The sequence below is a fragment of the Ciona robusta genome, chromosome 10 (assembly GCF_009617815.1).
Source record: "Ciona robusta chromosome 10, ASM961781v2".
NCBI lineage: Eukaryota > Metazoa > Chordata > Ascidiacea > Phlebobranchia > Cionidae > Ciona > Ciona robusta.
The window spans coordinates 5,055,852-5,081,410 of NC_143244.1; the positions used below are offsets into that span (position 1 = coordinate 5,055,852).

The 25,559-nt window shown below is 34.4% G+C and overlaps 5 protein-coding genes across 7 annotated transcripts in view; 3 read left to right on the forward strand and 2 right to left on the reverse strand.

Annotated features, from left to right (window-relative positions):
- The window catches only part of LOC149729852 (uncharacterized), a 97,689-nt gene extending 91,709 nt beyond the window's left edge, over positions 1–5,980 (forward strand). For all 3 annotated transcript variants that reach the window (XM_089885873.1, XM_089885874.1, XM_089885876.1), the window contains 14 exons: positions 383–490; positions 828–1,013; positions 1,265–1,351; positions 1,604–1,711; positions 2,015–2,110; positions 2,276–2,384; positions 2,462–2,537; positions 2,934–3,064; positions 3,303–3,507; positions 3,993–4,222; positions 4,639–4,826; positions 4,937–5,001; positions 5,062–5,244; positions 5,577–5,980. In XM_089885873.1, coding sequence (XP_089741999.1) covers positions 383–490; positions 828–1,013; positions 1,265–1,351; positions 1,604–1,711; positions 2,015–2,110; positions 2,276–2,384; positions 2,462–2,537; positions 2,934–3,064; positions 3,303–3,507; positions 3,993–4,222; positions 4,639–4,826; positions 4,937–5,001; positions 5,062–5,244; positions 5,577–5,598 — 1,794 coding nt within the window. In that variant the 3' untranslated portion in view covers positions 5,599–5,980. The remainder of the gene's footprint in view (positions 1–382; positions 491–827; positions 1,014–1,264; positions 1,352–1,603; positions 1,712–2,014; positions 2,111–2,275; positions 2,385–2,461; positions 2,538–2,933; positions 3,065–3,302; positions 3,508–3,992; positions 4,223–4,638; positions 4,827–4,936; positions 5,002–5,061; positions 5,245–5,576) is intronic.
- Positions 5,981–6,260: 280 nt separating this feature from the next.
- On the forward strand, positions 6,261–11,072 carry LOC149729853 (PIH1 domain-containing protein 2-like). The gene is made up of 6 exons (XM_089885914.1): positions 6,261–6,720; positions 7,430–7,550; positions 7,918–8,039; positions 8,343–8,664; positions 9,376–9,509; positions 10,131–11,072. The coding sequence occupies exons 1-6, from the start codon at positions 6,550–6,552 to the stop codon at positions 10,269–10,271; spliced, it is 1,011 nt and encodes a 336-aa protein (XP_089742040.1). The 5' UTR covers positions 6,261–6,549; the 3' UTR covers positions 10,272–11,072.
- Positions 10,710–12,546, reverse strand: LOC149729854 (cyclin-dependent kinases regulatory subunit-like). The gene is made up of 3 exons (XM_089885923.1): positions 11,961–12,546; positions 11,479–11,606; positions 10,710–10,848 (listed from the first exon to the last, which is right to left on the reverse strand). The coding sequence occupies exons 1-3, from the start codon at positions 12,104–12,106 to the stop codon at positions 10,796–10,798; spliced, it is 327 nt and encodes a 108-aa protein (XP_089742049.1). The 5' UTR covers positions 12,107–12,546; the 3' UTR covers positions 10,710–10,795.
- The window catches only part of LOC149729855 (MAPK/MAK/MRK overlapping kinase-like), a 31,766-nt gene continuing 17,658 nt past the window's right edge, over positions 11,452–25,559 (forward strand). Inside the window, exon 1 of the mRNA XM_089885903.1 lies at positions 11,452–11,592. The gene's annotated coding sequence lies outside the window, so the exon portion shown is untranslated. The remainder of the gene's footprint in view (positions 11,593–25,559) is intronic.
- LOC149729856 (cytosolic phospholipase A2-like) lies at positions 12,547–24,116 on the reverse strand. The gene is made up of 20 exons (XM_089885884.1): positions 23,917–24,116; positions 23,364–23,445; positions 22,277–22,440; positions 21,456–21,572; positions 20,940–20,977; positions 19,925–20,057; positions 19,381–19,517; positions 18,525–18,659; positions 17,912–18,005; positions 17,383–17,497; positions 16,872–17,090; positions 16,528–16,607; positions 16,244–16,328; positions 15,820–15,880; positions 15,411–15,541; positions 14,890–14,979; positions 14,453–14,565; positions 13,651–13,858; positions 13,090–13,232; positions 12,547–12,716 (listed from the first exon to the last, which is right to left on the reverse strand). The coding sequence occupies exons 1-20, from the start codon at positions 23,977–23,979 to the stop codon at positions 12,606–12,608; spliced, it is 2,319 nt and encodes a 772-aa protein (XP_089742010.1). The 5' UTR covers positions 23,980–24,116; the 3' UTR covers positions 12,547–12,605.

Genomic DNA, 25,559 nt, shown 5'->3' on the forward strand with positions numbered 1-25,559 from the left:
AAAAAATAAGGGGTGGGTTTTATTCGAAAAATTAAAAAAATTTTTTTTTTTATTTATTTATTTTTATTTTTTTTTTGGGGGGGAGGGTTTATAAGGAGGGGGTCAACCCCCTCCCTGGCTGCGCCACTGTCGATAAGCATCAGTATTGAAGGTGGTATCCTTCGTATACAATGCCAGCACCTGATAATTAAGTCACTGCATTGGTCTGTATAAATATCATAAGTACAGAGGATCCAAACATCTATAAAAAGTGCTTTGTCTTTGGTGAGGTATCAAAAATTAAAGCTGTACTTTGCATAAAAACTCTCTTTAAAGTATACTGTAACAGGGTCCCTTTGACCTGTTATAGTTTAAAATATTTCATGTGTTTTTTGTTGCACAGGAATATGCACAAACGGTGCGCGAGCTTGCACCAAGTGTTGCACAATCTGCACAAGAAGCTGAACAATCTGCTCAGAGACTTGAATCTACCAAACAAAGACTTGAACAAGTATGTTTTAGCAAAAAAAACTTTTTTTATAGTGTTTTTATAAAAAGCACTTTTCTAAAGTACTTTGTTGTTGTGAAGACAATAGAAGTTACATTCATTTTTTTAGCATTTTTTTAATACATAGGTGTGGAATTTATTTGATATGTTTTACTTATTTTACCTATGCATTTCAAGTATGATAAAACAGACAGGGTCATATAATATTAAAATCATTTCTACCTTTTTATAACGATTAACCAGAGAAAAACGAAATAAAATTTCGTATTTTTTAACAGAAATGTTTGCTTGTAATTTTTTTTGTATTTTGTAATTAATTTTTTTAATTGTAATGTTTCAGGAACGGGCAGAAGCAGAGAAGAAGTTTGCTCAAGAGCGTTTAGATCTTGAAGAGGAAGGGAAGAGGAGAATTGCGATGGAAATGGAAGATTTTGAGAAACAACTTGCTGAGGAAACTAAAGCTGAAAAATTGAAAGCTGAGAAAACGCTGCAGACGCTTGAAAAGAGAAAGGAAAAAATGCTCAAGGTAAAAATTTGTTAAAAATTATAAATTTTAGTATAAATTTCTTTGTTTTCTTGTCTTTCTATGAATTGTTTGTTTAATAGTGGTTATTTTACTAAGATGTATTGCTTTTTTTTCCTTTTCCAGATTTTCTTTTTTCAGATTCCAGATTTTCATTTCTTTTTCCAGATTTTCATATTTTTATTTTTTTCTAAATTGGAAGTATTTTTAATTTTTTTTTATTTTACTTTTTTTAAATTATAACTTTCCTCCAGGATAAAAGAGAGAAGATGAAAGAGGAAATTGATCGAGCAGCTGCAGCTGGAGCAAGTGAGGAGGAACAAAGGAAGATTCTGGAACAGGTGGGATCAGAAATATTACTTACATACAACTAATTTAAAAAAAAAAATTTTTGGGAGTTTTTTTATATTTAGTTTCATATTTTCTTAAATTGACATAATTTGTAATTTTTGTAAAAAAAAAAAAAAGTTGTATGTCTTAGTTTTGGTTTTTTTTAAAAAAAGATGTTGTTTGGACTTCTTCTGTTTAGTTTGTTGTGTTCTTGTAGCTTTTTGTGTTCTTGTTGTTTAACATTGTTCTTGGTACAACAACAGCATGAACGAGATGTTGAGAAGTTTACGAACAAAATGGATCGTGAAAGACTTCGAATGCAAAGTCAACTGGAGGAGAGACTCAAGAAGAGAAGGAAAGAAAAAATGCAGGTGAGAGAAATGCGAGAAAAAGGGGAAATATTTATTTCATGTTAAAAAATCTTTTAGGGACTACTATTTATTCAAAAATTGACCTGACAAAAATTAAAATATTTTATTAAGGCTATTGTGTTTTCTAATTATATATATATATATATATATATATATAGATTCGTCAGCAGCTTTTTTACAGTAGTAAAACCTCAAAACTGATAGCGGCAGAAAAGTTGTTATGTTATTTCAATTCTCTTTGCTGTTAAAATTAGATCAGTGTAGTGTTATAATTTGATTCTAAAATATTGAACAAACACCCAGGCAAAGAAAGGAGACATTGAACAACAACAAGAAACTACAAGGAAAGAAATGGACGATAAACAAAAGGCTGAACTTCAACAAGTACAAGAAAAACAGGTGATTTTCCAATAGAGATATTGTCTTTTTTGATATAAAAGCATTATCTTGTAGCGGTTGCATTATGTTTACTGCGAGCGGTTCTACATTTTGATTTGATTTAAACATTTTTAAATTTTTTTAAAGATGAGAATTAATTTTTTTATATTGTTTTTTCAACTCCAGATACAAGCCATGCAAGAAACAAGCAAACTTATTGAACAAGATTCTGCTAAGCTTATACAAGACCAACCAGTGCTTCCAGATGTACAGACTGTGCAGCATGTGCAAGCAGGTTTGTTATTCTGCATTTTTTATCTGGCAACACTAAAAAGTAATTTTTTTTAACTTTTTTTTTTCTGCCTAAAACAGATATGAGGAGCTCAGTTATTCCCACAGTGATTGGCGTACCTATGCATTCCGCACCTGCACAGATGCCTGGAATGAGGTGAATTTAATTGTTAATGCATTTTGTAAATGTTCAAAAGTTTTTGCATTACTTACATTTCAAAATGCAAAATGACAGACTCTCTGTGTATCTAGTTTTAACTTCTGTGGCAACTTTAGATTCTATAACATGTGTGTAAAATGAATTACCACACATATACCTTTCTGTGTGTTAATTTTTGTTGTGTTTTGTACACTTTTGGGTTTTCTTAATAGTCAGCCATATATTTAAAAGAAAATAATCACCCACAAAGTTACATACGTGGAAACTCATAAGCGAGCACAAGGTGTATTTAACAGAACACCTGTGTTATACCTTAAAAATACTGTCATACCCTTTCATACAAGTTTAAATAACTTACATTCATCTATTTATATAACTTATACATTATCACAGTGAAAAACAGCTACACGTCATGTTACAATCATCACCACTTTATAAAACTCTGCAAGAAATACAAGTTGTATTATCAAGTGAACAAGGAATTGGAGTGCGGCCCACTTCAAAATCTGCTTTTATGGGACCAGGTACATTTTACATTTATTTTCTCATCTATTATAATGTGTGTATACTATGAATGTAACTTTCTTTATCCTTGCGTAGCCGGAAAACGACAGTCGTTAAACACGAGTGTTCTGTTTCATACACCTCGTGCCAGCTTCCAATTATTATTAATTTGAAGAAAATTGGCGTGGTCACTACACCTAGCAGACAAAGAGCCATTTATGTTGAATCTTTTTCAACCTGCAAAACTCCTTCCAACAGACACAGCAAGCACAGACACGGAACTCATCCCAACGAAACTATCTGACTTATCTGTCCACGAACTCGTGGCATACAAGTTTGGCACGTTTGTCCTCGGCTTACTACGTATGCACCGTAAATCCCACCCCCCTATAAACTTACTGGTGGCGGAAAAAGTTCCAGCACAGCCAGAGTTGACGGGAAATGCATTTAGAGGGTCTTTCAGGTAAATTTGATTTTTTTGTATTCTAATCTGTATTGTGTTTCTGTAATCTGTATTGTTGAAGTTATGATTTTGTTTTTGTTGTTTCTTTTGTCTGAATTATTCCCCTTTTTTGAAAATCTAAAAAAAAAAAAAATAAATAAAAAATAAAAAAATAAAAAAAATAAAAAAAAATTTTTGGCATTTTTATTCTAACTTTAAAGGGCTTTTTATACTTGTAATAATATGTATTCAAAAAAGCTATAGCACAGAAATTGGCATGCCTACATGTAGTCATAAATATACAATTTAAGGCTAGATGCTGCTATTATTGTGGCCTATGTGTTCTAATACAGAGTTCATGAAATATTCTGATGATTTCAGTTTCCTGTCATATAGCAAAAAAAATTTTATCAGTTAATTTTAGCTTACAAATAAAAAAAATTTACTCTAATATTATTTCTCTTTTTCACTTTATTAGACTTAAATTTATATTTTTATGTTTTTAGTTTTGATCAAGGCAACGGTATCTTATACATCAAGCGTTCGTGGTTGGTTGGAGAATCTGTAGGACGTTTATCATTGCTGCTTGTACATTGCATGGCACATTTGACTATTAAGGATTTCAGTGATGATTTGGCTGCGGAATTCTTACAGGAGTTCTACCAGTGCCTTGCAGTGCTCAGTGATGACCTGTTTTTCGCAAGGTGCAAGGATGAGGCTGGGAAGAGTGGGAATGGTAAGATAAATAGGCAACACTGTAATTTCGTTTTTTATTTTTTTTAGCAATTTGTTTTTTGTTTTTTTTAGGCAAGTAGAAGACTGGTGTTGGTTTTGTATGTATATAACTAATTTTTTTTTTTTTAAATGTTTTTTTTAGATTTTAAATTTTTTTAAAATAAAGTCAACAAACTTTTCATTTTTTTACTTCATGATATAGTAGGGTGGGGAAAGATGGGACACCTTTTCAATCTATTTTCTCTTCCCATTTGGTAGTGAACAAAGAACATTCAAAGAATTATAAAACCGTTTCTACCAGGCTACTATAGACCGTTGTTAATTAGGATATTTGGATATTATGTACTGGAGGTGTCCCATCTTCCCCACCCTACTATATATACATACAGTGTAACTTACAAATCGACTTGTTTTCAGATACAAAGTCACCAAGCCACCTTAACCCAACCCATGATCTGCTATTCGCTAAATTGCCTACCGATGTCAGCTCAGACCGCTCCTTCCACCAGGGTGCGATGGAGAGTCGGCTGTCGAAGTATAGTCACGCCTCAATGAGCACAGCTGTTCGAGACGACCTCGGTAGTGTAGAGAGTAAAATGAAAAAGGTATTTTACCTAGCATAGTAGTCAAGTATTATAGTTTTGGCTTGTACAAGCTATTTTTCCTACATTTTCAATACTGTGCAACTAAATGCATTAAAATGTAATTTTTCCAGGCATCCCAATCTTTGCATGGATTTGACCAGAAATTGAAGGAATTTGCACCAGATGCTCAAGACAGGTAGAAAAACTTTGTTGAAAGCCTTTTCTTGCTTTAAAACCAACCATAATTTACGCTTAGACCAAAAACCACCACACCAACACCAAATGTTGACCAAGACGATCTTAACAAGGAGTTTTTATCGTTGACCAAAGAAGCAAGTGACTTACATGAGGAGTTGTCACATGGTGGGCAAAAGGAGGGTGTAGGAGTTCGGAACCGGCTTACAAATGTCACAATACGATTGTCAGAAGTGCAAAAAAGGTATTTTTGTTTTTGAACAAAATGCTTTTTTTTACCTGTTTACCAACTTTGCTTAAAATTTATTATTATTTTTTTGATTTTCGGGACAAATTATAAAAATACATCGTAAAAACTAATAATTAAGTGAATAAAAAATGTAGCTTTTTTTACCCCAACAACTGTGGGTGTTTACCATAGGTTTTACCATAATTATACTGGTTTAGTAAATTGGGTGCAACTTTTTAACAACTGTTGTTTTGCTGTTCATTCTTTTCTCTTCGTTCATTAAGTATATATATATTGTTTGTGTGTAATGTTAAAGTATGCCAATCAATTATAATTTTGTTTTGCAGGTTGCGATCGCCTCAACAGTAAAGCACACAGAAGTTTAAGCACAAACAATGTACATAGTGCGCAGTAATATAAGTGCAATTCCAATGTATTGGCTGCATTGAAAGATTGCAGTAAAGTTAAAAACAGAAAGCAACAACATTTTAGTTACATTTTGATATAATTTATAAATTGTACATAATTTCATATATTATTTTGTATTTTTTCAAATTACGTCAAATTTATATTTATCTATTTTTGTATATTTTTCAATTAGTCGTCTGTGATTTTGTAGCAGTTGTTTTGTACGCGCAAATGAGCACTGTCCAGCACCCACGCACATCTCCTGCACTTCTCACTGTTACCGCGTCGATAGCAGAACGCATAGTTTTACTTAGCAAATAAAATTGTGAAATTAGTTTGAAAACTTGTGATAAATTTCATGTATGAACTCAATATTTTTTTGTTTACATTTTACAGACAATTTTGTCTGTGGTGGCCGTTTTTGAGAACTTTGAACATTAAATGTCGGTTAAGTACCATAGATTAGGGTTTAAAAACATATTGATTTATAATTCGAACAACCGAAAGAACACGAACATCTGTTAAGAAATAGTTTATTTTAAAATTCATGCCTAACAAACTTCGGGGAGGAAATAAATTTACCGCTAGCATCAAAGCAACGTTTGGTAACTGGAGACGCCATTTTATGAAGTTTTGTGTTTTGAAATTTTTTGTTAAATTGACGATTAAAATAAGTAAAATTAGCAAAAAATGTCAATAAAAGCAGTTTTGTTACATAGTTTAAGTAATATTGCAGGTACAGCAAAAATATTGGGTTAAGAAAATGTGTGCCTAATAAATAAACGGTTCATTAAATTAAGTGTAAAATGTGTTAAAACTGGTTTGTGTTTTAAAATATTTTGTTGTTAGAATTTATAATTTTCAGCCAATTTCTTAAATTTTAAACGTCCATAGTTTAATATTTGTTAAAATATGGATTCAAAAGAGATGCAAGAACAAGCAAATTACATTTGGAACAGACTGGATGATTTGGCAGGTTCTGATCCAGATGCTTACAAGAAATTCATTGAAACACAAATGACAGAAAGAGAGAAATTCATGTCAGCTCCTGAACCAAAGTTTTGCTTTGAAACCTTTGTAACTGTAAGTATATAGCAAGTACATCTATTGATAAATCAATCTATGGAATCGTATGGACCGGGGGGATCCTAGTTTTATCATGGCGGTCTATTCTGTTTAAATAAGGTCCTATGACTGGGTACCTAATAAAACTACAGGTTGACCATACGAGTGTAACAAACCAACTTTTGGTCCGATGCCTCGAATGGTTTTTGAGTTATGGACAAAAAACCATTACACGGTTGCAGATATTTTGGTTATTTCAATAACTCAAAAACCATTCGAGGTATCGGACCATAAGTTGGTTTGTTAAACTCGGATGGTCATTTGACGTCTATTGGACGTGGATGCGTAGCGTTTCTTGTCGAAATAACCAAAATATCTGCAACCGTTTGCAACTGCGTGTCATAGGACCTTGTTTAAACAGAATAGAACACCATGATAAAACTAGGATTTGACATCTATTCTACGTGGCTTAGCAAGTCATGGGATCCAGAAATTAGGTCTAAGTTTGAAAGTTAGCTCATCACTGCAGTCTAATAGGGCAAAATCTGATAGCTTTAAGTATGTAGAATGTAGATCTATATAAAATTTAATTTTTCAACTTTTCATATATATAGGCCTATACATTTTATCCTGCAATTATTCGTTTACTACACTGTTATTAAACTTAAACCAAACAAAACTTAATTAATATATCTGTATATTTTTGACTGTTTCTTGTTTCCATTAGGAGTCTAAAACACCAGTATTTGTCAACGTATGTACATGGAGACGAATCCCACCACCAGCTGATGATAACGAAGCAGTTAAGCTGTTGACTGGGTTTAAAACAACTCATAAAGGCCCGAAAGGTTTGAGAATCATAGATTTTAAATAAATATTACTGAAAATATAAACCTTTTTTCTTTTGACTGAAACCTCTAGAATACTTATATGTGACTTTTATGTGTCATTGGAATTTTTATAATATATATATATATGTATATTATTATATACATAGGCTATCACTTTTTAGTGCTGTGGCACAGTGGTTACAACGGTTACATTTTGACCATAATATAAAGACTTTCAGATTTAATGTTGCCCCTTGCTACGATTGTGTATTTCCTTCAGCAAGACACTTTTTAGCTATTGCTTTAACCCAGTGGTTACAATTTCTCTGTTAGGCTGTTTGAATGGTACTGGTAATAAATTTTTATGAATTGATATATATGACAGGCAAATACATCACGATTCCAATTGCGTTAAATGATAAAATCCTGGAAGAAATCTTAGAAACAGCTGGAGATAAACAAGAAATGATGAAATTGACAATCCATGTGATACAGGCTGAACATAAGGTGAAAAACTTTGTCTCCAACTTTTTCTTAAACTTTGTATTTTACAGATTTTTTAAGAAAATACAATCATTTTTTCTGTTTGTTTTTTTTACCTAGTTTTACCCCTGTACATACTAATTTTTTTTTATTCTGTATGGATGAAGTTTAAATAAATTAACCTTTAAAATGTGAACTTTTTAACATTTTTTTCTATAAAATATCAGATTTTGACCAGAGTCTTACAAATTTATATAGTGCACACTGCAGACTGCACACATTGTAATTTTAAATTCACTCTCAAAAAAAATAAGTTTTATTTTACAGATATCCTTATCAAGCAACTTTAAAGAGTGCAGAGACATCTTTAAGGGTGATCTGCCTGCCAACCCGCGTGCTTTGTTTGTAGAAAATCCAAATTCAGACACTTCGATAATGGATGCGAGTAAATTAGCCGAAAAGTGTCAGGCACAAACTGGTAAGGGCGCCGATATTTTGTCCTCGCCAGAAATTTTGTTGCAAAATCTCGCTAGTGCAACTGCTGAAACGGACACAGTTTTAAATGGAACAGATGTGGTTAAAAATTTGACGGAAAAAGGAAAATCAAATGGTGAAAAGAAACCAAAAGTAAAATTAATAGAAGAAATTGGTAAGTGTGTATGGTTAAAACATTGTACATGGTTATTAATATTTTAAAATGCTGTATCTTTTTATAATATTTATGAATGCAACTTATTTAACTTTTGTGGCGGAGCAACAACAGTCGTTATAACATTGCTGTTTTCCAAGCTTATTAGTTATCACATATGTAGCTTTGTAGGTAATTATTTTAATATATACTCTGAAATCTAGACAACCCATAAAGGACCTCCGACTTGGTGGTTCTGTTTTTCATCCAGGCATGAGTTTTCCTATTATGTCATACACTGTTAAAAATGCATTTTTTATATTTATCCTGATTAAGCCATTGTGTTATAAGAAAACGATTATTTTACCATAAAAACTGCTAGTAACTTATGAATGAATGTAACTTACTTTATACTCGCGTGGTTTTTTAGTGTATTCTCAGTTTTTTTTTGTTTTTTTTTATTTGTGTGGCTAATAACTTAAACAACTCATTAGTGACCACTAGGTTGGAGCAATTGTCGTTAAGTGTCTTGCCCAAGGATACATCTGACCACAATGGTAGCAGCGTTGAGCCTTGAACCTACTACCTATTGGTTACAGACAGGCGCCGAGGCGCGCTAATCACTACGCCACGGCGCCGGAATGAAAGATTCGATAATTATTTTTAAAATATGCGTGGCATCAACAGTTTATTAATTATGCAATTTTCACTTTTGTTTTTATTAATTTTTAGCTGTTCCCCTTGACGTACCAGTTCATATGTTACAAGAACATGAAGCAGATAATGGGAAACCTCACAGATTTACTCTCAAAGTTAATCTTCCTCTTGTAGAAAGTGTTGCGGAATGTGATTTGGAAATATCTCAGGTTAGTTGTTTTATGGAAATAAACTGAATAAAAATAGCATTTTTATAGTTTTACAAGTATTAGTTTTACCAATTTAAGAACACATGTTAATAAATGTAATCCATGGAAAACCACAGTCGTTACAACACGGGTGTTCTGTTTCATACACCTTTTGTGAGTTTTGTCAGCTTACGAGTTTCCACATGGTATGTTACTTTGTGAGTGATTATAGAGGATTTTTTGTTGTTTCGTGTGATTAAACTACGGAAAAAGTGGGTTTTATGTGCTAGCGGTTTCCCGTTTTAGCCTATAGTACGAATTTGTTTCATTAAAAAAACTTTAGCATAGGTAACATTAGGACTTTTAATATTGCTAGACTAATTTGGGTATACCATATAAAACATTAAAATATTGTTTCGAGTGCCAATAATTTATCAAAGACATTTTGTGTGTGCAGCATAGGGCAATTAATACATATAGTAGGGTGAGGAAGACGGGGCACCTTCATCCCATAACATTCCAATATCCTGAAACATTTAACAACGGTCTATGGGAGTCGTGTCCCATCTTCCCCCACCCTAAAACGGTGTCCTATTTTCTCCCACCCTACTATACATCATATCTCTTACTTTTATATTTTAGAACGAAGTAGAGTTGTCCGTAGAAAAGAAATATTATTTGAAATTCCCCCTACCACGTTCGATTGACGACGAAAACACGTCAGCGCGGTTCGTCCGCAAAAACAATGTATTAACTATTACTATGCCTATTGCTGGTACGTGATATAAGTTATAACATACGCCAGAACGGAAAATATTCAACCATTTCGTCCATAGCTATTATTCTGTAGGTATATAGTAGGGTTGGGGAAGATGGGACACTTTTTCATTCTATTTTCTTGTCGCATTTGGTAGTACATCAAAAACATTCAAAAAAATATAAAAACGAATCCTCATGACTCCCATAGACCGTTGTTAATTGTTAAAAACACGATCAGGATATTTAGACATTATGTGCTAAAAATGTTCCGTCTTCCCCCACCTTACTATATGTCTATGTATTTTGGGGTAAAACGGGCTAACTTGGACCTAAAATTCCAGTTCCTTTGGCTTGCCTCGTTTCACGCGTATATAATCTATATTTGATAACCTACGGTCCTATTTTATGTAACATAAGTTTGAAATTACGTATTCATTTTAACTGTGCGATTGTGAAAAGTACTAACTATACAAATTAAAACAAAAATATACACGAAACACAATTAAAACATAAGACGCGATTAATTAGTTGCAATTTCGGTAACCAGATCACGATGTGTCCATTTCGTAGTTTGGTCTTCTAAACAGCAATATATGTGGTTCTGTAACGTAATATTTTTTATTGAATAAAATTTTTACTGTTTACATATATCACGGCCTACTATCTCTAGTGGGCCGTGCATATATGTATACTATGTTATTGTTTTATTGACACAGTACTTCTATTTTTGTATAGAAAAATATAAATTTAAATGCAATTTTAAAAACGTGTTGTTTTATTTGCGCACTGTTGAAATATTGTATTTATTAAATTGGTTTCATGGCATGTTGTGCTGGTGATTCTTTGTTGAGCTGCGACAGAACTACGTTGCACGGACAATTATTAGTCGGCGTGCACGCCTTACAAATTAAGCCTTTTTTCCAAAATTTCCCAGCGCTTAGACCTACAGTTCAGTTGTCGTTTTGCAGCTTTTGGTACAAGAGCTAAGTTTTAGAGTTTATATCTCAAGTCTAGTTAGTTAAAAAAATGTTTATATAGTAGGATGAGGGAAGATGGGACACCTTTAGCAAAGTATCCTTATCGTGTTTTAAACAATTAATGGAAGTTATGATGATATGGCTTCATAATTATTTGAATATTCTTTGTTTACTACTAAATTGAACAAGAAAATAGAATGAACAGGTGTCCCATCTTTCCCAACCCTACTATGCACGATTAAAATTTTCCTTGCCTGGGTTATGTTTCATATAATGTTCCCAACCAAGCGACTGCTGAATACCAAGGTTTCTCCATTCGCTTTCAGTCAATAAATGATGATTGGGAATCATTCGTGCCAACTTTGGAGGTAAGAAAACGTGTCTGTATTTTTAAATTGCATTATTTAATATTAATAGCATTTTAAGCGCCGTAAACGTCTCTGTAATCGTTGAATTATTTCTTATGACGTCACAACGACTCGTATATTGAGTAAAGTTTGACTGTAACAATATATTAGGTTTAAATAATTCTGAAAAAGCATTTTACAAGTTAATATATCACAAACGTATTACTGTATTTGGGAAATGCGTATGTAAATTGCATAATAGACACGCATTGATGTATAGCCGTTTTGCTGTTAGTGTTTATAAACGGTAACTTCGTATACACCGTATTATACGGTCATTTTTCCACTTGATATCAAACTTTTTTTTGTTTTGGTTATGCTTTTTGTACCTGTAGTCGTACGTTGAGTCACTGTACTTAGTTGAGTAACGTATCTCGCCTTGTAGTTTTTGCATTTGTGCTTGGAGGGTTTTTAACGCCTCTTCGGCCCATATTTCCTGCGTTCTACTGACAGTACTACTGCTTGAACTGTCCATGTAGTAAAAATATTTAATGTAACTTGACTGCAGCAGGCTACACACTTATGTTCTGCTGAAATTTTAGCAATCAATCTTGAAATTTAGCGCCAAAAACAAACAATAGAAAATGCATACAATATTGCATATTTTACTGGGGTGTATGATTAAAAATATCGTTTTTATTTATATTTGCAAGTAAGAATGTGCTACATTTACCAGATAGGTCTGTATACACACTATATGCATATTTATTCTGCGTATAAAAGTTTTCGGAACTTTCGTGTTTGTGCAACTGCTATAAATGATATTTGTTTAAATTGTAACATAAAATCAACTGCTTAATTGGTACAGTGTAACTGTAGTGTACAAATTCTGGTTAAAAGTGCTACAGTAAATATTAAAAACACAGGGAACGAAATAACTTAATTAGGTACCAAGTAAAATATAAAATTGCAGTTTCGCAGTGAAATGCACATATAAACATAACAACTAAAATGTCGCTTTTTAATTATAATCATTATACATATGTGCCGTATGCTTGCTGGTCCGCAACAACATCGATATCGCTTTGGTTCGCACGTTTACGTCGCTTTTTCTCAATTGCACGTTTGATAGCTGCTTGAATAGTCTGAATACAAATATATGAAAATAATAAGATATAGTCGTAGTGAAATGCTGCATGTTTTCATTCTCTTTTCTCGTCTAACTTGGTAAACAAAGCAGAGTCCGTATATAAACATGATTATATAATAGGCCTATAGTTTTCGTAAGCAAGTTTTTACATGTATATAGGGACTCTGAAAAAAAGAACATTCAAAGAATTATTTAACCGTAGCCCTTCGGCGCTAAAGGGGTGTTGTAAACTGTCAAAAGATAAAGAAAAATGTGATTCTATGGTCTAACGGTATATAGGCTATCCCATCTTACCCAACAGTACTATATCCTAGTGATAACCACAATACATAATTAGGCGTATACTGTTATTACGTCATTCCACTTACGTCAGAGCAGCTGATGACGTTATGATACATTAATTCGACAAGTTGATCAAACTCCAGACCAGTATAGTCGAAGTCGAAAGTAGAAAACGCAGTTTCTTTCGTAAAAACGTTGAAGTCATTAAATTTTTGCCCCTCCGGTACGTCTGAAATTATGAAAACAGTTAGAAAAATGTTTGTTTTTTTTATAGAATGTCGTACTAGTATTTTATTCCTATTCAAAACTCCTCTTTAGACAAAGTAACACACATGGTAACTCGTAAGCTGGTACGAGGAGTATGAACACTCGTGTTATAACGACTGTCGGTCACGCAGAATAAAGCAATTTACATTCATTTTGTATAGTTGGGTGGAGGAAGATGAGACACCTTTCATTCTATTTTGTCGTCCCATTTGATAGTAAACAAAGAACCTTTAAGAAATTATAAATTCGTAGACTCACATAGAGCCTTGTTAAATGTTTAAAACACGATCAGAATATTTGGTTATTATTTGCCAAAGGTGTTTCGTTTCCCCCACCCTACTGTAGTTTTGTGTATAATAGTTCTATACCATGTTACGTACCTTCCGTGCTGTATCTGGGCTTAAAGTTTTTCAAATTTTGGAACTTTTTGTTGCATAAAGTTATCCAAACAACTATCGGACATTCGTCGTCGTTTTCGTCTTCCAAAACAATATATTCTTTAGGTGGTAGGTTGGCTATCTTCTCAAAACTGATCGGCGGAAATTTCATTCCATTTTGCCAGGCTTGTACCGCAGCAATGAGAATTTGCTGAAAAAAAGTGGTTTTAGATATAGATATAGTTTATATACTTCTATAGGTGTTTGTAATGCATTGTAATTTACAAGGCTGAAATGTGGGTATCCGGTTTAAAAACTAGTGACTTTTATACCCATAACAAAAGCGTTAAAACCAGAGTCCGTATATAAACATGTTTATATACGGACTCTGGTTAAAACAACTAGAAAATACACGACTTATAGTAGGGTGAGGAAAGACGGGACATTATTAACAGCGGTGTATTTGAGTCGTAAGAACGGTTTTATAATCTTTTGAATGTTTTTTTTTTGTTAACTACTGAATGAGACGAGAAATAACCCGAAAAGGTGTCTCATCTTCTCCTAACCTACTATATATTATAGTAGGTTGGGGTAAGATTGTCCTTATTTTCATTCTCTTTTATCGTCTCATTTGGTAGCAAACAAAAACTACTTACAATATTATATAACCATATCCTCACGACTTTAAAAGAGCGTTGTTGCGAACACGATTAGGTAATATATGAGATATTATGTGCTATTGGTATTCATTTTACTCCACACTAATACATTTGTTTCCCATTATAGTTTTGTGAATATTACTCACCGTAAAGTCTAACTTTTCATCTGAAGGCGAGGCTGTAAAATCTGTAACTATCAGTACATCAACCGCTCTCTGTGGTCGTAAAATCACGTCCGTCGGTACATTGTTCAAAACACCTGTTCATATATCAGCTTATGTTCCATATCCAGCATTACGTTATACAGACAGTCGTTATAAGACGGTTGACTATTTAAACTGCCAATAAGTGACCACTGATGTAAAGCAATTGCCGTAAAGTGCTTAACGACATACAGAATCACAATGGTAGCAGCGTTGAGCCTCGAACATGTAACCCATGTGTTAGAGGCTGTGCTAACCACTTTGCGGTCGTTATAACACTGGTGTTCTGTTTCACACACTTCGTGCCCGCTCACGAATTACCACATGTGTCAATATGTTTTGTTTATTTTTTTGTATGTTTGTGTTTTCATTATTTGTACCTGCGTCTACAACTGAGATGATATCCCTCTTAGTCGACATTTTCTTTCTCTCGCGAATTCCAAGTCTAGCAGCTAATTGTTTTTGTTCAGCTGTTAAAAGAATCAAAATTTCATATTAATTAAATACGTAAACGGTACTGTGGGGTAAGATAGATATTGTTAGTACACAATATACGCTGTTGGCTAATCGCGTTATTAACAACTAACGACGCGTGGAGTAAAATTGGACCACTTTAGCACATAATATCCCAATGTCCCAATCCCGTTTTAAACAAGTCAAAACGTCATAATGGCAGTCGTGAGGATATGGTTTTATATTTCTTTGAATGTTCTTTGTTTACTACTAGAGACGAGAAAAATAGAACGAAAAGCTGTCTCATCTTTCCCCCACCCTACCATATGTTTTTGAAACTCCTTGTTTACTACCAAATGAAACAAGAAAAACAGATTGAAAACATGCCCCCCCCCCCCTAACATTCTACTATATATTAAAAATTTTTGGTATCAATGGATAAACATACGTCCTTTGTATGCCGGCTCTCCCAAAGGATTCATATAGTAAGTTGTAATGTCCTTAAATCCACGCGAGAAATTGAAATATTTCGCTGTTCGTCCCAGAAAGCTTACTCTTGATTGGAACAGTTTCGTATCCCTAGAGTTTTAAGTATAAATAAATGAATGTAACTTGCTTTATCCTCGCGTGGCTGGGAAACGACAGTCGTTATAACACAGGTGTTCTGTTTCATACACCTCGTGCTAGCTTTTTGCCACGTATGTAAGTTTGTCGGTGATTGTTTTTTTTTCTGTATGGCTGGAAACTTGAATAACACAATAGAGACCACTACGTTGGCAATAATAGCATCAGCGAAGGGCCTTGAACCCATTACCTCTGGGTTACATGCAGTCGTGCAAACCAACTGTGCTACTTACCTAAGAGAGGCCAAAATAGTAGATAAAAACGACTTTTCTCTTTCTGAGTTCTCTCCGTTTTCTGGGTAGAATAAAAGTAGTTTTAACAATTTGCCTCTCGCGGCACTTATATGACATATATTCTATCAGTTAAAATGGAAATAGGAGAGATTATGCGCTAACGTTATTCATCTAAACCCGCACTAATATAGTATATAGGGTGGGGGAGGATAGGACACCTTCAGCACATAATATTCAAATATCATTGTTGTGTTTTAAACAATACACAACGGTATATATAGGAGTTGTGAGGATACGGTTTTATAATTTTTTGAATGTTCTTTGTTTGTTACCAAATAGAACGAGAAAAAAGATTAAATAAAAAAATTCTCCTTTCTTCCACCACCCTACTATATATACCATTTCGTGCACTTTTTAATATTACCTTGATCACCGTTGCCTTGAGAAGTAACTGGATCTCGGTCGTTTTCTTCTTCGTCGTCGCTGTCTATCTCCGAATCAGATTCAATCTAAAATAAGCCGAAATAACACAGAAAGTTAGGACGTATCATTTTTCGGGTTTGAGTCAATTCAGTTCAAAATTTCTTTTAATGTCGAAAATGCCACAGTTGTGCATTGTATGTAAAGCCTAAATTTAAACATAAAAAATGTAACTGGTTTGTTCTAATATTGGTTTAAGGAGGGAGTATTATGCTTTTCGGTCATTACCTCTAACTTTTCTTTATTCTTGTTACTTCCATTTGTTGTACCAGCTTTGGATTTTGATTTTCCTTTTACTCGAAGATGGTCTGAAAATACAGAAAAGCTTCTTAGATCGCAGCATGTGCGTGCATGGTAACTTACCAACTCTTGACTAAGCTTATACTTATATAGGTTACCCGGTATGTTGCTCCAATTGCCTCACCAAAGTGGAATTAGAATTCGTTTCTATTCTACGGGGGTGAGGTCCTGCAGGGTGGCACGCCATTGGGATAAAGGTGTCCCATCTTTCCCCACTCTATTATACTTAATAGGTCTAATATAAGCACTACTGTTTTGTATGCATCTTCCACCTATGTATTTATTAAACTCCAATGATGTTTCTCCGGTGGCAAACGCGTTGAAAATGACTGAAAATGCAGAACCAACAGTTCCTTGAAGAAAATGCAGTGGTAACTCAGGGCAACGTCTTGCTAGAAAACCTCCGTTAAATACAGACCCGAATTGATCGACTGGAATTCCATATCCGAAAACGGGGAGATTGTATTCGTACGGAGAGCATTCAATATAAACTGCAAGAATTAACAAGCGAATAGTTTTAGCCAATAATATATAGTGGGGTGGGGGAAGATGGGCCATCTTTTCACTCTACTTCTCGTCCCGTTTGATAGTAAACAAAGAACATTCAAAGAACTATAAAACCGTATCCTCGCGACTTCCATTGTTAGTAGCTTACGATGGTTTTGGTTTTTAAAAACCGAAACGTATTAAACAAAATTCGTATCTTACATATGGGCTGTCATATTTGGATTAAGAGAAAGCAGACAAAACATGTTTTATACACATATAGGCTTCATTACTTACCGTGAAAAGTTGAAGCCAACGCTCTATTCTTAACATGGAGCATTTCAATAAGAGGGAATGGAACGTCAGCCGATGTAATGTAGCTTTGGATCGTTGATAGTTTTTTCCATCTGTCCTAAATAACGTTTTACGTTTACAGTGTCTTTAAAAATGTAAAGAATTATACAGAAATGTATCTAGGCTGCATATACTTCGATTAAAATGTTCACAAACTGGGTTCCATTACATTTATATAGTCGTATACCCATGTCCAATAAGCTTAATATGCGTTTTCTGGTTTAGTGCCGGACCCCAGAGGTTGTGGGTTCAAGGCTCGTCGCTGCTACCAATGTATGTATCCTTGGCCAAGCCACTTAACAAAAATTTATCCTTACCAGTGATGATCACTAATATATTATCTAAATTGTCTGCCCACAAGGTTACATACGTGGTAGCTCGTCAGCTGGCACGAGGTGTATGAACACCTGTGTTATAACGAATTTCGTTATCTGGGAGCTCGAGAATAATGCAAGTTACATTCATTACTTACTTCTTTGCCTAGCAGTGAGGTTCCAATCAGATAACCAAAAAAATCAACAAAAGAAGTAGGCTGACCGTACTGTTGTTTTTCCTCGACAAAGTTACTGAAAAACAACTGACAGTTAAATGCAGCATTTCAGATAAACTTATATGCTGTATATACTTCTCCAAAAAATGGACTATACTTTCGTAGCGAATTTATCGCGTTTTACAAATGAGCGTAGCTCTTATTGTATTTCAAATTTTTTTGGTCACTTTGTATTAGTAATAAAAGTCATTCAGACAATTGGTTATATATAATAGCCTATATAATATTTAAGGTCCCATATTTTCGGTATTCTGCATTACTTTCTTGACTGATTGTTATGCTATAAGTAGGTATAGGGAATAGATGGCTTATGTTTTCATTCTGTTTTATCGTCACATTTGGTAGTAAACAAAGAATATTTACAGAATCATAAAACCGTATCCATACGAATTTAAAAGCGCTGTTAATCTTTTAAAAAAACACGATTCAAAAATATAGGATTTTTTTGTGCTAACGGCATCCAACCTACCCCAAAGTACTATATGTTTTAAATATGCAATATATTGCAGTATATTAAATAAATTTATGTACTTACAAATAACCTTCTCGGAGAACAACTTGTAAAGCGACAGACACCCATTTCTGTATCACGTTCTGTTTCAACGATTTCACAAACTTAGTGATTTCTTTCGGTGTCATTCTGTGTTGCTGATAGGCTGTGGTGAAATACCTGAACGTACAATTTATACTCGTAAAGTAAAGTAGAAGTGACTTTGGAATGTCTTTAGTGTTTCTAAGCCAAGAGGCTTGTGTATATATACAGCAGGGTGGGGAAAGATGGGACACCTTTTACCTCTATTTTCTCGCCCCCCTTAGTAGTAAACAAAGAACATTCAAGAAATTATAAAACTATATGCCTATGACTCCCATTGACCGTCAGTAATTGTTTAAAACATTATCAGGATATTTAGATATTATGTGCTAAAGGTATCCCATCTTCCCCACCCTACTATATTTATGGTTGACCATTCCAATACGAATGTATATGCGCATGGTAATGGCATGTGATTCTGTCTTGTTTAAAACGCAGTGAATAACCGTGCAAAATGTTATAACGTATGCCGAAGTTCGTTGCAAAAAAAGGAAACATTCCAGAATCAGTATATATAGCTATCGCATAAGCAGTTGTATTTCGTGCTAGGAATGATTTTGTAATACTTTATAAAACATGCCAGCGTTCTTTGCAAATGCGTGCTTGTGTACCAGAGTGTCCATCTTCTTAAAGGCAACATTTTGGAGTCATAGCTACCACATACGCAGTTGTTTTTAAAGCTCAATAAATAAAAAACATTTGCAAAGCGTATATATAACCAGTTTTAAAACCAGTTTCCCATAAGCCAAGGAAACATAACATTGTTCTAGCTATCGCAAAAGCATTCATTGTTTCTCACCAAGCCGATCCTGACACACCAGCAGTGTACATAAAGGTATCCAACACCCCAATATCTTTAAAGGCCTCCATCGCCCCACAAAGTCCAACTGCAGCACGGTAACCTCCGCCAGAGGACGCGAGTGCCACGACTGGTGTCTAACGAATAAAATAAATTATTTTATTGTAAAAAAAAACAGAAAAATGTTGTCGCCGAAGGGTAACCGAGCAATTTGACTAACGAAGCGTAACTGAACAAAATTTATAGGTTATCGGTTCAAGGCCTTTCGCTGCTGCCATTGTAGGCAGGACACCTATTAGAAACTGCTTCAACCCAGTGGTCACTTAGTTTTAAAAAACAATCTCCCACACAGTTACATTCGTGGTAACTCGTAAGCTGACACGCTGTGTATGAAACCGAACACCCGTGTTATAACGACTGTCGTGTTCCAGTCACGCAAAGATAAACCAAGTTACTTTCATTTATTCACTCAATTTGATGGATTAAAAGGAGGATGGCTGCGTATGTATATGTCTGTATTTTAAAACATTTAAACGTTCAATACCTCAAGCAGATTTTTCGGTCCGTCCTCTCCCAAAATTTTGTTCAAAGCTTTAAAAACTTTTGGAAATCTTTTCTTTCGAAAGATTCTTTCGCCGTTATGTAGCTCATGGCCAAGTCGAAAATCTGGCGAAGTCCTGCATAATGAATGAATGAGTGTGTTTAACTTCGTGTGGCGGGGCAACTACACTCGTTATATAACAATGGTGTTCTGTTTCATACACCACACGGTCCATCTTACAAATTACCACGTATGTAACTTTGTGGGTGATTGTATTTTGCGCAGGATTTTATATATTTTTGTTTGATGCATGGCTGACAATTTGGACAACCCATTAGTGGCCACTAGGTTCTATAGCAACCGACGTTTAAGTGTCTCGCCAACGACACATATACGCCTAATAATAGCGGCGACGCAACGCAGCCTAAAACAAGGCAGGCTTTTTGCGTGGCAGGACTTTCCCACATGCTGTTTATAATCAACGTAACGACAGTATAAAGTACGTAACCACACCGCGACAGTTATTTATAAATGCATATACGCTATAATAGCGCCGCGTCATCTAATGCAACGATATAGTTATGGTGTTAAATACGGGAAGTAAACTCGATGATTCAAATGCTATATGGGGAAAATGCGTTATGCTGATTTAAATACACGGAAATCATTGGCTTTATTGCAGGCCGTATTACAAAGTGTGTAATATCCTGTTACGTAATCCAGGAAATTAAAACTTTAGAAAAAGTTTTTTTTAAACGGATTTGTGTTAAAATAATATATTTCATAGTTACACCTATATATATAGTAGTGTGGGGTAAGATGGGACACCTTTTGCACATAATATCCAAATATCCTGATTGTGTTTAAAACAATTGACAGCGGTCTATAGAAGTCGTGATGATACGGTTTTATAATTGTTTGAATGCTCTTTGTTTGCTACCAAATGGTGCGAGAAAGTAGAATAAAAAGGTGTCCCATCTTCCCCCACCCTACTATATACATCACTTTTGTATCAAACCTTAACGTCTTTGTCAAAGAAATATCCACTTCTCCATGCTGTAAAACATAAAATATGTAACATCCGGTGTATATGCAACTAATCCTACGTAAGGGCTATACCTAAATTACTCATACGTTTTAGTCATATGTTGTTGTAGTGTATGGATCAGCACTTTGTTTTCATGTTTCTAGTGATTAATGTTTTTACATTATAAGTCATTACAGTAGGTTATTGCGGAAAAATAGGACATGTTTTTATTTACGTTTCTCGTCCGATTTGGTAGTAAACAAATTTTAAGTTTAGATGCCAACGCTATCTTACACTGCAAAAATAATATGTCCTGCCCGACAGCGCTATACAGTACAGGTATTTTTTTAACATCTGACACCATTGAAGATGGTTTTAGTTTTTAAACCAAAACGTTTGAAATGAAAATTGTATCTTACATTTGGACTGTCATGTTTGTTTTGAAATTTACCAAAAAATCCGCATTTTATGCAACTAAGTAAATATTACGCAGGCATTTTCTCTTACCGATCCAAAGCTGACAGTGAGCAAATTTTCTTCCCCATTAGTTTCATACGGAGCGGCATCAATTGTTCGTTTTGCGATTAAATCGTCGAAAACAATATCAATATCAATTGCGGAAATCTGCACAAATTGTTTCCATTAGTGAGCATGAATAAATGAATGAATGTAACTTGCTTTATCCTCGCGTGGAGGACAACGACAGTCGCTATAAATCGGGTGTTCTGTTTCACACCTCGTATAACCCGCTAATAAAGTACAACGTATGTATCTTTGTAAGTGATTATTTTTTGAACGTTTTTTTTATGTGTCTGGTTCAATTTTAGCATAGTTTCCTAGGCTATACTGATTGCTGGAGAATAGTAAAAAACATGGTTATCAGGTGTTAAAACAAACGTTTTTTTTTTTTTGTTTCTTGTCGCAGTGCCCCGTCTACTAGAGAATATCTCTCGCAGGCCGTGCGCAGTGGTATATAGTTTGCAGACGTTTTATCTCTTTTTGACATTGGATAAAAGTATACGCGCATTAGTTAATACAGAACTACACAAATTTTGCGTTAATGGCATTTCATGTTATAGGTAAAACATATAGTAGGGTAGGGAAAGACAGAACGGGACACCTTTTCGATCTATGGAAGTCGTGAGGATACGGTTTTATAATTCTTTGAATGCTCTTTGTTTACTACCATAGGGAGGAAAGATGGGTCACCTTTTCATTTCATTTTATCGTCGCATTTGGTTGTAAACAAAGAACATCCAAAGACATAAAATCGTATCCTCAAAGGTGTCCCGTCTTTCCCCACCCAACTATATAACGATTTACTATACCTCAACGGGTATCCCAGCAGTTACGTCCAAGTCGTTTGGAATAATAAACTTGAAAGTCTCATTTATGTCATAGGTCGTCGTGTCTTCTCGTCCGCGAGAACAAAATAAGTTGGGACTTGGCAGTGTTTTACATCTTACCATAAATTTCACATCTGGCGTATCGACTGTATAAAAAGAAGAAATATTCTTGTTAAATTATACGTTGTCTATGCATAAATGAATGAATGTAACTTATTTATCCTTGACTGGCGGAACAACGACGGTCGTTATAACACGGATGCTAATTTAAACTACCAGTATAAGACCACTGGTTTAAAGCAATTGCCGTTAAGTGCCTTCTTGCCTAAAGACACATACACCCATAACGGCAGCACCGTTGAGCCTCGAACGCATAACTATACGATGTTGAAATTTTATACGCCTTGCATATTAAGGTAAATCGCGTGTACGGATGAAATACGTCTAAAGCCAAAAAGTGAGTTCATGTTACACACATATTGGCACACATATTTCTACATGTAGCATACAATAGTTTATAATATTTCCTAGTATTCTCTTCCATATAGTAGGAGGGGGAAGATGGGACAGCTTTTCGTTTTATTTTCTCCTCTTATATGGTAGTAAACAAAGAAAATTTAAGGAATTATGAAACCGTATCCTCACGACTCTTATAGACTGTTGTTATTTGTTTAAAAAATGAATATTTGGATATCATGTGCTCGAGGTGTCTCATCTCCCCCCACCCTACTGTAATATATATTTAATTTTTTATATTACAAGAATGCAAAAAAAAAGAAAAAGAAACGGCTCTTGAAAGAGTGCTGACTGTTAAAACCAAGGTTCGGAAATATTGAATATATTTTGTCTTAACAGTATCCATCTTTCCCGACCTACCAAATCTCCATAAACAAAAGCACTTGCGTATACCCTAATTAAATTATCGCTGAATTTTATATTGTGTAACATGAGACACAAACGAAACTTCATACGTTTTTTAGAATTGACAATACGTTATAACGTTACACTACGACAATTCGAAGTAAAATGTAGCATTGTTTCCAAGAAATATGAATTGCTTCATACTTACAAAAATCTTTAACCGATGACATTGAAATATCTCTACATCTTAGTAGAGTAACGCTCAGGACGGTCACTGGCTCAAATGGTACCTGTAAAAAAAGAAATTTACATTAATAAGGTATATTAATATATATATAGTAGGTTGGGAGGAAGATGGGCCACGTTTTCATTCTATTTTCCCCTCCCATTTGGTAGTAAAAAAAGAGCGTTCAACGAATTATAAAACCGTATCCTCACCACTACCATAAATGACCGTTGTTAATTATATAAAAGAATGTGTTATTGATCATACGTGCTTAAGTTACGCACGGCTATTCGTGCTATTCAGCCATTATTCGTCGTTATATTATTCGCAACGCTTGCTCAGCCAAACAGAAAAAACAACGATTTTTATAAAGCGGAAATTTAATGTTTACAAAATACTAAAAACAACAGCATAATGTGACGGTGCGTGTTGCGTAATATTCGACGTTCACCGTTTTGTTATACTGTATCTAAGATAATGAACAGTTCTTATAGGCGCTAAGCGTTTAAAAAAAGGTTGTATTCATATCTCTTACCTCCACGTTATGATACCTAGTTTGCCGTTCGTCTTCCTCTAAGACAAATTCGTTATATAGCATATCTTCTATTCCGTACTAACTCCTACACAGCGGTTTATAATGTAAAGCTACGATTCTACATTGAAAACAAGTTTGGCCATTAAACTTCCGCGTATTTCTCGTGCAAATGTTGCAGTATTCCGAGAATTGTTTTGTCTAGTGCGTTATAACTACGTATAACTCTACTATAACATGTGTGCAGAATTAAACAAAATCTGTTTAGTTTCTGCATGTCTTTTTGACCAGCTTATCAGCTGTACTGACATATCTATACCATACGCTCCTGAAGGTATAGCTTATATATATATCTATTCTAAGAGCGACCGTACACACTGTACTGATTCCGTTTATCACGCTATGACAAGGTGCAAATTTTTGATGACGGCACCCATGCGTCACCTGGATAGCATCAGTTTGTTTTTAGACTGATTTATTTAGTATGGATTTAATAGTTCGTTGGTTACGACTATGCATGTAGATTAAATAGGTTAATGTTCCATTTTAGCAGTTAAATTCAAACAGCTTACATATACGTACAACTTATACGTGATGGGACACCTTTTCAACTCCCATAGGCCATTGTTAATTAAATAAAACTCGATCAGGATATTTGGATATTATGTGCCAAAGGTGTCCCCCCGTAGGCTACTACTATAAACCGATGTTATAATGCATAAACGTACATATTCATATAAAAAAAAAACGATGTTACGCTTCATATACGTATGTATTTATATATAACGGTACATATACGTACATGTCCATGCATATATGATGCATATACGTACATATTCGTTTCAATGTTCGAATTATCGTGGGGTATAGGTGAATATGATGGGGATCCTGGATATACGACTGAAAAACAGCAATTTTTTCTGATTAAGTTACATCAGTCTCAACCGTACATATAGGATATAGTAGGGTGGGGGAATGATGGGACACCTTTAGCACATAATATCCAGATATCCTGATCGTATAAACAACTAACAACGGACTATGAGACTCATGGGGACATAGTTTCATATTTCTTTGAATGTTCTTTGTTTACTACTATATAGGACGATAAAATAGAGTTAAAATGTGTCCCATCTTCCCCCATCCTACTGTATAGTCTTTACCTTAAATAAAGTTGCTTTAATATGCTATTAATATTTAACCTTACATACGGCCCAATACAATATATATGTATATATATACTATACATATATATAGTACTACATGTTATACCCACAGTACTACATGTTATAGCGGGCCACTTCTAACTTATCGTCAGTTTTAACAGAATTTAAATCGTAAAACATTGGCCGACAGGTGTCGCTTCGGAGTAGTATTCCTGAAGTATGGCGTGGTATAACATCTTAGTGAGAAATTTAGCACACACACAATTTCTTATAGTTCATACTTCACTAACATGACGCTTAGCTAAGTAAATGTAAGAAAATATTTCCCTAGTTTTACCAACTTGGTGGAATGCGCGACTAAAACTCGTTTGCGACGTGATCGATCATATGCCGTTGTAGAACGCTATATACGTAAACTGTTTATATACATACACTTTAGTCTATTCTTGTGTAATGAGCATTTTAAATGAAATTTGGAGA